Source organism: Branchiostoma floridae, chromosome 10, assembly GCF_000003815.2.
Source record: "Branchiostoma floridae strain S238N-H82 chromosome 10, Bfl_VNyyK, whole genome shotgun sequence".
In the NCBI taxonomy this organism is placed as follows: Eukaryota; Metazoa; Chordata; class Leptocardii; order Amphioxiformes; family Branchiostomatidae; genus Branchiostoma; species Branchiostoma floridae.
Window position 1 is genome coordinate 21909787 of NC_049988.1, and position 11839 is coordinate 21921625.

At 41.9% G+C, this 11839-nt stretch overlaps 4 protein-coding genes across 4 annotated transcripts in view; 3 read left to right on the forward strand and 1 right to left on the reverse strand.

Annotated features, from left to right (window-relative positions):
- Positions 1-11839, forward strand: part of LOC118424803 (zinc finger protein 665-like) — a 1044319-nt gene that overhangs the window by 78195 nt on the left and 954285 nt on the right. The window lies entirely within an intron of this gene.
- Positions 1-11839, forward strand: part of LOC118424824 (formin-like protein 2) — a 1075906-nt gene that overhangs the window by 50507 nt on the left and 1013560 nt on the right. The gene's annotated exons all lie outside the window — the stretch shown is intronic.
- On the reverse strand, positions 2165-4717 carry LOC118424822 (chondroitin sulfate glucuronyltransferase-like). The gene is made up of 2 exons (XM_035833624.1): positions 4445-4717; positions 2165-2375 (listed from the first exon to the last, which is right to left on the reverse strand). The coding sequence occupies exons 1-2, from the start codon at positions 4673-4675 to the stop codon at positions 2181-2183; spliced, it is 426 nt and encodes a 141-aa protein (XP_035689517.1). The 5' UTR covers positions 4676-4717; the 3' UTR covers positions 2165-2180.
- LOC118424808 (26S proteasome regulatory subunit 8) overlaps positions 4751-11839 on the forward strand; it is a gene marked incomplete in the record, with an annotated part of 9053 nt that continues 1964 nt past the window's right edge. Inside the window, 9 exon segments of the mRNA XM_035833598.1 lie at positions 4751-4848; positions 5398-5469; positions 5666-5735; positions 6261-6358; positions 7118-7243; positions 7730-7891; positions 8818-8981; positions 11180-11256; positions 11621-11697. Coding sequence (XP_035689491.1) covers positions 4828-4848; positions 5398-5469; positions 5666-5735; positions 6261-6358; positions 7118-7243; positions 7730-7891; positions 8818-8981; positions 11180-11256; positions 11621-11697 — 867 coding nt within the window.

An 11839-nucleotide genomic window follows, 5' to 3' on the forward strand; every position in this document is an offset into this window, starting at 1 on the left:
AGTAGAAGACTGTGACCACAGATGACCTAGTGGCATCCCTGGTCAATCAGAATTTCATGCTTGTCAGAGGATCTGCTCCCCAGGTTAAGGGCAGCTAGTGCATCCATTTTCTTGTTATTTTAAGAAAAGCGCATCCACATAACGGCAGGATGCATGCCTGGCTAAAAACCTGTGTACCATCTATTTCAGTAGTCTGTGTAACGCAAAACCCCGCTGTCTAGGGCTGTAATATAACTGGCCCCTCCCCGCCGGCGGATATTGGGCAGGCTGCTATAAGCAAGATTTAATCAGGCTACTATTTCAGTAATACCCACCTTACAGTAGTACCCGTCCATATCCCTGAATGGCACCCGTTTCCCCATGTACACATCTCTGTTCATACTGATGTGGTCAAAGATGTCCGTGACGCGCTCCCCCTGCACGTAGGTGTTGTCCGTCACCAGGTACGTCCAATCGTAGTCCTTGTGGAAGTGATCGTTGATGTAGCGGATCGTCTGCGCCATCTCCCAGACCGGCCGGTCGTCGCCGTGGGTTACCACGTACATCCCGCCCGGGGCCTTCACGTTCCTGTAAACGAAGAAAGCAGAGATTTCAAGATTGTCTCCGAAACACGATTGTTTAAGAACTTAGATGATAGACCAATTTTACAGATCATAATGGTATAATTGTATTCAAATACAATTCAATCTCTACAACTTGATTAAAAATGGAGATTTACTTCCGGACGTTTCGAGTGACATCCATCACTCTTCTTCAGCGTCACTAGAAATTGTATACCTGGATGTCTAACCTTCATGAACGTATGATGGTATACTAGTAGTGTGTTCGTGTATATAACCCTCTGATCTCACTCGTGATTTTAGACTTTATGTATGTATGTACATGTATTCGTATGTAAGGTTGATCTGTTCTTGAGTGGTTGTTATTGTATCTGTTTATGTATTTGTATACTGTAAATGCATTTAGGTTCGCGGGGATTTAATTTCGCGGTAGCGGGAAAAATGACTTTTCGCGGTGGTTTTAATTTCGCGGTAACACCATCGACTGCAGTCTAATACCTTAATAGAAAAATGTTCGTGGTGGATTTAAGTTCGCGGTATAGTTGTCGCCGCAAAAACCGCAAATATTAATCCACCGCAAATATTAATCCACCGCGAACATTTCTGCATTTACAGTATATTGTATGTCTTCTTATTTGTATGAGCTTGGAAGATTAGCTCAATCTGAGCTAAAGGGTATCTCAATAAACTCTATAAACTCAACTCAAAGCAGGACATGAACTTTGGCGTCCTTTACCTTAAACTCACTCACACGCTAATAAATAACAAACAGGATGTAGTGTTTTGTATTGGGTACCTGGTAAACCAGTGAGTAGGAGGATGGGCTAGATTAGATACAGTAGGATATATAGATTATCATGTTTACATGTACACATCTCACCCCACCTACAGACTGTTTACTATACAGGTTAGTCACACCGCAGGATATGGCATGTTTACATATGCACATAACTACACACGACATACCATTTACTGCAAAGTCTCATCACACAGAAATACATTTTGTAAACTTTACAAAATGTATTTCTGTGTGATGAGACTTTCAAGATAAGTCAAGATTTGGGGCAAAACAGAACAGATTCCTTTCTAAAAAGAAATAGTGTCCAACTGGCCCCTGCTTAGCCCTTGGATACTGTCTTTGTCTCCAACACATCTGGTTGGAGATTAAACAAAGCTTTACCTTATATTATGAATAGAACAGAGGGTTCAAGAGAGCAATTAAAGAGGCCATTCACATCAGGGCCCTGCACCTACGCTGAACCGTGGCCAGGGCCGTCATCAATTCCCCCCTCATCTAAAACACACTTGTCCAGTCACGTGACCTGAGAGCTGAAGAAACCATGGCGGATGCCTGTTGAGAGCTTCTCATCACGAACATTTTTCGTCATGAGCACCAGTTTAATTTTTATTTACATTCCTAAAGCCTACCTTGTCCCAGTGAAGTACAGCAGTTTGTGGATGTAGTGTGTTATACCCCCAGTACAACAGTCTGTGGATGTAGTGCGTTACACCACCAGTACAACAGTTTGTGGATGTAGTGTGTTACACCCCCATACAGCCTACCTTGTCCCAGTAAAGTACAACAGTTTGTGGATGTAGTGTGTTACACCCCCATACAGCCTACCTTGTTCCAGTGAAGTACAGCAGTTTGTGGATGTAATGAGCCAGCGTCTTGTTCAGCGCCACGGCAACGGTGTCCAGAGTTTCCCGCGAGGTGATCACGCCCACGACGAGCTTCTCCCGGATGCCGAGCTCCGTGCTGATGTATCGCGCTCGGAACGGCTGCTTCCCGCCAGACTTTGCCGGCTTCGGGTTCTGTGGGGGATTTTGAAAAAGAAATGAGTGGAATGTCTACAGTTTTGTATTGCTCTTGGAGAAAACAAATGGTTGATATGTCGATGAAGGATTGGCGTGTTGGGGCACCTGTACGGCACTGTACGAACGAGCTCATGTGTGGGACCAATCAGTGCCCTCCTCCAAAATTTGGACAATTCCAGATGTTAGAGATGCAGGGCTCAAAATACTAGGTGCATGTGCACCCAGGTGCACCAAAAATTGAAACTGTGCACCCAATTTTTTTCGGAACAGCAGAGAAGCGACTGTATACTATGATAACAGTTTGGACGAGAAGTACCGTATATTCTCGAATAAAGTACGCACTTTTTTAACTTTTCAAAATTGAAAAGGTGCTACAAGTTGTTGCCAAAGTTGGGGTGCGTACTTTATTTGAGGTTACTGCACAGATAAATGGTAAGAAAAGCCTAAAATAAAGCAAGGTCTACACTTCTAGTAATGTTTCAAAACATACACATTGTTGTTGTCTTGAAGTTGTCTAAACATGAAACAAAGAAATTGTCTTAACATGATTTACATATTAACAGTGGCATTTGCATACAATCCTTTTGAGTTAGTGACTTTGACTTGTACAACTGGTTTTGCCTGATTTCTTCTACCAGTTCTCAGTGATTTTTATAATTTGCAGTAGGCAATTCACAAGTTTATAGAGACAATGACAGTGTAAACCCAGGTTATTTTATGCAAAATGACCTGGGGAAAACATCATAAATTCGAATTTATTTAGTTAATTGTCTGTTCAAAACTGGTGGAGAAGGGGTGCGTACTTTATTTGAGTTTTTCCATTTTACCTTTCAGTCCCAAAGATCTGTCCAAGACTTGTCCAAAATCAGGGGTGCGTACTTTAATTGGGGTGCGTACTTTATTCGAGAATATACGGTAACTGTACTTGTATAATAGAAGTCTGACCAAGAAGGGACTGTATATGAGTATAATAACCGTCTGAGCAAACTACTATCTGGGTGGTACCCAGGCTAATGTCTTTGCCAGTCACTGATAAAAGACAGTTGACCTGATGCTGTCTGAAACATCTGACCTTGCACAAATCTATCCAACAGCTGCTGGGGCAACTTTTGTGTTTCTGTACTGTGAGACTCCTCACAGAGTTGGGCTCTCCTTCTTGTTTTTTCTTTTGTCCCTAACTTCAAACAGTTGCTGTTTGTTTCTTGTAACATTAGGTCAGACATCGAAGTTAGGGCTGCCCATTGACAAGCATGTTGAAATACACTGAATGAAGGCTTCAAAAAGTACTAACCCATATTTCAATCTTAAAAATTCTTCTCCACCAGAAAGTCACTTGGGTCTAGTTTATAACCATTCAAAGAAAACAGAGGGTTGTTCGGCTCATTCTCTGAGAAAAGCTCGCTCTATGAAAGAAACCTCACCCTTGACCCCTTTTCCCTCCTGATACAACCAGTAGCACCCTATAACTAAAACCTGTCCTTACACCAGCTGAACTGCTGAACTGAACAAATTTTGACCCAAACAGGAAAGCTTAGACCCTACCTGTCTCTTCTAACTCAAAAAGTCTCCAGATTGAGCAAGAATTTTCAAGGAAAAGAAGGATTTTCAAGGATTTTAAGTCGCCCTCTACCGCGCAACGCAACTCTGACGTCAGCCCGTTACTAGTAGTCATATGGGCCCTACTCTCCAAGCAGATGTTAGGGTCCAGCTGGTTTCTGGTGGATTTTAATGCATGTTTTTTTTGGTCACAAACTTTTAGTTATGTCAGGTTTTCTTTTTGTCCACTGCCAGACAAAAAAGAAAACCTGATATCAATTATTGAAAGCCAAAACCGAAGAACTCTATTCTACTACTCTGCTCTACTCTACTCAAAAACACCTATTATAAACAATACTCTGGTAAAACACTCTGGTAAAACAACTCTGGCAACACTCTGGTAAAACAAATAAAAATGAAAATGAAAAATGAAATACACCAGAAAGCAGATGGAACCTATCCTCTGCTTGGAGAATACCTATTCCTTAGTTTTACAAGCTTCAGAATGTCTTAAGATGTTAATATCTTACCGTGATGATCCTGGGCTCGAAGTCGTCATCATTATAGTTCTGTAAGACGTCCTGCGTCTCCTGTACGGAGTTGGGTTTCCTCAGCCGTGCCACCTGGTCTACAGACCCTTCAGACGTGCAGCCTTCCTCTAGTAGGGGCAGGCACACCAGGCATAGAGTAAACCCCAGCGATAAACCCACGATCAGGGGCATGAACGGCCGTAAGTACAGCATGGACGGCTGGCGACGCATCTTAGCTTCCTCTCTCAAGTCGTCTTGAAGAAAGAAGGCGCTGTTTAAGACGGAAAGGGAGCGTCCAGACGTAGAAATATTTGAGAAGTTTTTCACTACCGCACTAGAACCTTCCCACAAGCCCGCGCGGTGGGTCAGAGTTCACAGTCAGGATGACGGCCGCAAACGAAGAGGTGGGAATTTTTTTCTTCAAAATTGTCAGAAATTTTAACGCTTTTCTGTCTTTATATAGATACTTTTCTGCCTTTGTTGTTCATAAGAAGTTGTATAACATCCTTGTAAGCTGTATGCTTGTCAAGATACGCAGTAAAGTAGGTGTTTTGTAGAGTTTTGCGACGATTTTTTTGGCATGCCGTTGTGCAAGTCATCAGCCCCCCTCCCCACAACACATGGGAAATGGAACAGTAAAAACAGTAGAAAACTCACAAATATCACATTAGAGTAACTAAAGGTTGGGGGATAGGGGTGCAACAAACGTTCATGCCTTAGAGTGAAAAATTTCCCATTTTCTTTGTGGCAGTATCATGTAAGATTTTCATGTATTTGATACTCAAATTATAGTTTTGGAAAAAGAAACCGTTATCCTTGAGGATACCTTGAGGGGTTATCCTAAAACGCACTTCTATGCATGAATGGGAACAACACAAGATTCTATGGTACTTTTATGCTTACTGACCTAAAAGTGAGTTTATAGGTGGAAACCATTTCTTCTGATGTTTCAGATGGAGGTGGACCAAGAGAACAAGAAGGAAGGAATCCAGCTGTACTTCCAGAACAAGATAGAAGGGTTGGAGGTACTAAGAGCTCCTTTTCATTAAGAAGGGTTATTTTACTCTTAAGACATATTACCACATAGGGTATGATGGATTTTGCTTTTGAGTTTGAATTTGAGGAGTGAAAACGTTGACATGTATACTAGTATTAAGAGTTGTTGAATGACTGTTAATTGTTGACACTGTTTTATGTTTCCCCCCCCCCCCCCCCCCCCAGTTGGAAGTAGCAGAGAGGACACAAAACCTGAGACGTTTAGAAGCACAGAGAAATGAACTCAATGCCAAAGGTAAGAAATTATACAAAATTATATAAAATCATCCTATTAGAGCTACATACTTTCAAACTTACATGTAGAAAAGTCATTGGTCACAAAGACAAAAGAGGTCATAAAGATAGGAGAGAAGACAAGAGCCAGTGATATCGCTAAGAATTTGACCAAGCACACCAGGTCACCACTACTTTAGCTGTAAAGGGATCATAAACATTTGAACCTTTATTTATTCATGAAAGCTCAAATTGGCCTGCAGGCCGCTTTTCATTGAGGTCATGAGGGAAGAGGCAAGGGTCAGACAAAGTATATAACAGAGATACAGTTTACATCATTTAGAGTCCTTATAAGTCCTATAAGTCTGTATACACAATTTACATACATACAAAATACGTGATAGAAACTGCTACATGATTCAAAGTCTGTTTATTTTGGCCGTTCCCATTACTTTAAGAGTCTCTTAAAGGAATTAAAATTGTTTTTCCATGAAACCAGTTATTTTGCCAAGTGCTGACAGATGTAATGTTCTAATTTCCCCTTCAGTGCGTATGCTGCGTGAAGAGCTGCAGCTACTGCAGGAACAGGGCTCGTACGTCGGCGAGGTCGTCAAACCCATGGACAAGAAAAAAGTACTCGTCAAGGTAAGGAGTCAAGGAAACAGAATTTAAACTACTTGTACCCAGAAGAAACAGACATAGTTCTAGATGAATATTCTTGTTGTCTTACTTCTTTATTCCTTGTTGCGGGGGAATAAGAAAGCACTACCATGCAATTCTGAAAAGACTTGTTAGATACTTTAATGAGCAAAGATGACTTTTCCTAATGGCTAGAACATGTTAAATCTGTCACATTTCCGGGTTATGTTTGACACATTTTCAGGCAGCTCACCTATCTAATTGCAATGTAGCCATTTCTGATTTCAGCATGAAAATGAAATAGTATTAGTAGAGATTTTTTAATTATATTTACTTAGAGTTCACCGCAAAACAAGGCTCGTGGAGCCACTCAAACGTTTTGGGTTACAGTACTGTATTGTGAAGAAAGATGTCTGTTAACCCTTGACTTACATGTAAACAGTTTTAGACTGTACCCCGTGGGGAAGCAAGTCCGTGGAAGCTTATTCCATAGCGAAAAAGCTCTGAGCGTGGAACTTCCTCCTGTTAGGAGGATTGTGGAGGAAAAAAGGATGATTTGCTTCCGTGGAAGTGGCTAAACGTTTTTTTTGTGTGTATTATGTTCCAGGTTCACCCAGAAGGGAAGTTTCTAGTGGATGTGGACAAGGCCATCGATATTAACGATGTGTATTATATGTTTATCTCAGGTTCACCCAGAAGGGAAGTTTGTCGTGGATGTGGACAAGGCCATCGATATTAACGATGTGTATTATATGTTTATCTCAGGTGCACCCAGAAGGGAAGTTTGTAGTGGATGTGGACAAGGCCATCGATATTAACGACGTCACGCCCAACTGTCGGGTCGCTCTGAGGAACGACAGCTACACACTGCACAAGATCCTGCCTAATAAGGTATGTGACATCAGTGTCATCATTGCCCAAATATGGTCGGCTGGGTCATTGAGACTTCATTCTCATTGCTCATTACCTGCTTGAAAAAAGCAGGTATTGATTCTGGTATGGATCTTTGTGATTCTGGACCGATATCTTTAGAACCTCTGGATGGATTGCGATCACGTTTGCTATGGGGATAGATATTGTGAGCCACTGTGCTATAGCGCGCATTAGAAGTTTGCTGCAGTTTTGTGGTTTGTTTTAAAAAAAATATTTACACCCCTTTTTGACAGAAGTAGAGTGGTCCTAGTTGGTCATTGAGATAGTGCAAAACAGTTTGATTTTGACAATTGAATTCCTTATAAGATTAGTCAAAGATGCCATGAACAAGTTCATCCTTTGTTTGTGTATCTCCAAAAATGTAATGTGTATCCAAAATTACCTGTTTGTTTCTTTATCTGTTTGTTGTTTTGTTTATCTGTTTGTTTGTTTGTTTGTTTACAGGTGGACCCTCTGGTGAGCCTGATGATGGTGGAGAAGGTTCCAGACTCCACCTACGAGATGATTGGCGGGTTGGACAAACAGATCAAGGAGATCAAAGAGGTCATCGAACTTCCGGTCAAACACCCCGAGCTGTTCGAGGCACTGGGGATCGCTCAGCCCAAGGTGAGAGGGAGTTACTGTAAATGCAGAAACTTTTGCGATGATTTAATGCTTGCGTTTTTTGCGGTGGCCATTTCACCGCGAATTTAAAACCATTGCGAACATTTTTCCATGGCAGTAAGAGACTATTGTGCATGGTACCTCTGCAAAATGAAATCCCCCCGAACTTAAATGCATTTACCAGTACAGAAACTTCAGGTATAGGTACTGTTCAGGTCCAGAGGATCAGGTCCAGGTCCAGACCTGAACCTGATTTTATTGTTTTATTGGGGATCGCTCAGCCCAAGGTGGGTGGAGTTTGCTGTTTTACAGGTCATTTTATTGGAGTTTATTGAAGTCAGAATACAACCTTGGCACAAACCACTGTGGCTATTTAAACAACAGAGAGGGCTAGCACATTGCAATCGTCTTCGGCCGCGGCTTCTACACCCAGTGCCACAATCTGAAGTCCTTCCTGTACCAGTAGGTACAAAGGGCAGTGCCTGTCTCTGTTTCCGTAGCCCTGGGCCACACAGCTTTGTGTACTTACCACAGCAGGGGGCTGGTCCACTTGTAGTGATGTTTGTCCTAGTGCATTTAGTCCTTCCCAAATGCTGAGTGCTAATCAGAGAAGGCAGCATGTACCATTTTTAAAGTCTTTGGTATGACTCGGCCAGGGATCAAACTCATAACCCACTGAATGCAAGGCAAACACTCTTTTCACTTGCAGTGGTTATTGTTGTTTATATTTGTTGTTGTTTATCTACAGGGAGTGCTGTTATACGGCCCACCTGGTACAGGGAAGACCCTGCTAGCCCGTGCCGTGGTTGTTTACTATTGTTGTTGTTGTTTACATACAGGGAGTGCTGTTATACGGCCCACCCGGTACAGGGAAGACCCTGCTAGCCCTGTTGTTGTTTATAGATGTTGTTGTTGTTGTTTATCTACAGGGAGTGCTGTTATACGGCCCACCCGGTACAGGGAAGACCCTGCTAGCCCGTGCAGTGGCCCACCACACAGACTGCACCTTTATCCGTGTGTCTGGTTCAGAACTTGTGCAGAAGTTCATCGGAGAAGGATCAAGGATGGTGCGAGAACTCTTTGTGATGGCCAGGTACAACTGTGCTTTACTCTTAGTACCTGTTTGATTTAATCCCTCAACAATAAGTTACAGACAGGAATAAGTTGTTATACTAGTATCTTCTTTGGCAGTCTGGTCTCAGGAGACCATTTATGAGCCTCCGGAAGGTTGACCTCTGTAGTATACGAATATGCATGCACACCATAATTCTTTGAACTTTCAGGGTGGTTTTATACACCCTATTTCCAATTTACTACTCTCATGTCCCTAATAAACATACCCTCCGGAATAAACATACCCCCCGGACAAATCGTCAATATCTAATAAACGTACCCTCCGGAATAAACATACCCCCCGGAAAATTACCAAATTGACATGTATTTAACTGTGACCATGCAACTTCTGTCCAAAGAAAAGGAGAATGATAAGCAGGTAGGTCTTTTCATTCATTTATGCCTAAGAACCACATCAGTTAGTTCTATAAATAATGAGCTGAAGAACTATAGATATCTTGTTCGAATCATGATATTTTCTCAATCTTTTAATAAAAGGTAAGTTGAAATTCGCAGTGAAACCTGCCTTAGGGGTTACCTGAGTACTAGTATAGGGGCCACGTAACTGGCCATGCGGTCAGTTTTCGTCAGTCCCTTGGATTTTTCCCGTTGACCTAAGCATTAAGAAATAGTCTATAGCGGTCATCTGTCGAATGCGGTCGCGGCCAGACGATTTTAAGTCCGGCCGCTATGCCAACACTGCCGTCACGGGCGCGTGGCCGGCCGCGTTACGCTGCGCTAAATAGTAAATTATCCACAAGGGAATCACGTTTTTTTTCTGGACTACATCAGCAAAATATCGGTTCAACTTGGACTCTTTATGAAGGAGACATTGAATAAAGGAAACATTATACAAAATTATGTGATTTTATGCGAAGTGTTGTTGAATTCACGTGGCGTTTTTTTCTCATCTCAGACTCTTTGCACTTCTACCCTTCTCTACATCGTCATTTCTGTGCAGACTGGAAGGCTATATGGGCAGATTTTACAAATAGACCGTCCGTTCATGTATCTGATGTTTTAGATTCTTGAAATGCATGTAAGCTGTGCGAATTTTTGTATTCCGCGGGCCAAAAATGGAAATCTCCGTCTTTGCGTTTCTCTCCAACATGGCGTCGCAGCAGCTGATAACAAGGTCACTAGGGGTCAGTGGACGACTCCACTTTTACCAAGGTAAAATATCGCAACAAGATTTCTGATGTGTAGCATAAAATACAGCGATTACGGTATGAAAACGATTAAAATCTATTAAATGAAAGTTAGCTATGTGAAAACTAGACTAAGGTTGATTTTTGTCAAAAAAATAAGCCTACATAGAGAAAGTTTTATTTCGACGTGACCATCTCGGCATAATGGCACATGCATCTACAAAGGAAAGTTGTGGCGGTTTGATGCTTAGAAATCATTATGAACTTGCTGTTTTTACCGACGAATTCCTGTCGTTTGGGAGAATTTGCGGCGTCAAAACTCATATCACAAGGGACTTATAGTTGTTATTTTTACGTCCAGCATTTATTATGTGAACCAAGGAATCACTCTTCCGCCTCGCTGCCGAAAGCGCATGGAACCACAAGACCGGAAATTCCTCGTGCAAGTTGCTGGTTTACGATGTAAACAGAGACTATAAACTACTACTAAATTAAAACTAAAAGTTATTTATGTAAAAATTGTATTTCAAAACGTCGGTGTGCTGTTTAATTTTCCGCCAAGAACAACATTTACTTCGTTGCGTCATAGCGAGATCGACCGAAATCACCGAAAGAGTACGGGTACGCGTACACGCTCATGGAAATCCGCGCCGTTTCGCCCGAAAAATAGGGAATTTTGAGCAAAAATACCGCGGAAATATGGACAGAAACCCCCCCAAACTTGAATTCTTTGAGAGTCCTGGCTAAGCAAAGCCCCAATTTTCAGAAAAAAAATAAACGTACCGTCCAAAATAAGAACGTACCGGGTGGATTGTGAGGCTGAAAAAAATAAACGTCCCGGTACGTTTATTAGGGACATGAGAGTACAGTATTACTGCAACCATGAACTTCAAACACTGCTAAAACCATCCTTTCCCTCCTACCGCAAAAATAGATGCATTTACTGTATTTAAGCTTGCTGCTGTAGAGATGAATTACATACTGTAGGGATTGGTTGTTGAGTTTCCTGTACTGTTTTTTCCTGTTGCAGGGAACACGCTCCTTCCATCATCTTCATGGACGAGATTGATTCCATCGGATCCTCCAGACTGGAGGGGGGATCAGGAGGTGAGTTGTTTGTTCATTTCTGTCATGATGTCTCTAGTTTGCAGGTGTTCACAGGTCTGTCAGGGGCAAGTATGGTAGCCCTTGTAAACTAACAAGGCTCAGGCTAGGCAGCTGAAGTACAGAATTAGTGCTTGGTGGCAAAAGGTGATTTACAGATAAAGCGAAACAAATAAAAGGGGGCATGGAACAGCACTCCAAAACAATAGATATGCTAAGCTTATACTTACAGTCAAGTCCAGTTATGTCCTGTCCTGTCCTAACCTCTGTGATTCTGTGAGTGTTACATTGTAACAAGTTTCTGATGTTGTGTGAAGGTGACAGTGTTATGTGGTAACAAGTTAAATGTTTATGACGTTGTGTGCAGGTGACAGTGAGGTGCAGAGGACAATGTTGGAGCTGTTAAACCAACTAGACGGGTTTGAAGCCCACCAGAACATCAAGGTACGTCTGAACAAATCATCTTAATTCTCAATTTAAGATCCCAAAATCAGCGTAAATGCGCACAGATGAAGGTTTAACATCAGGGTAATGCGACACGCAATAGTCTTTGAAGAATTAGGTTGTTTGAGTGACTTTTTGTGTG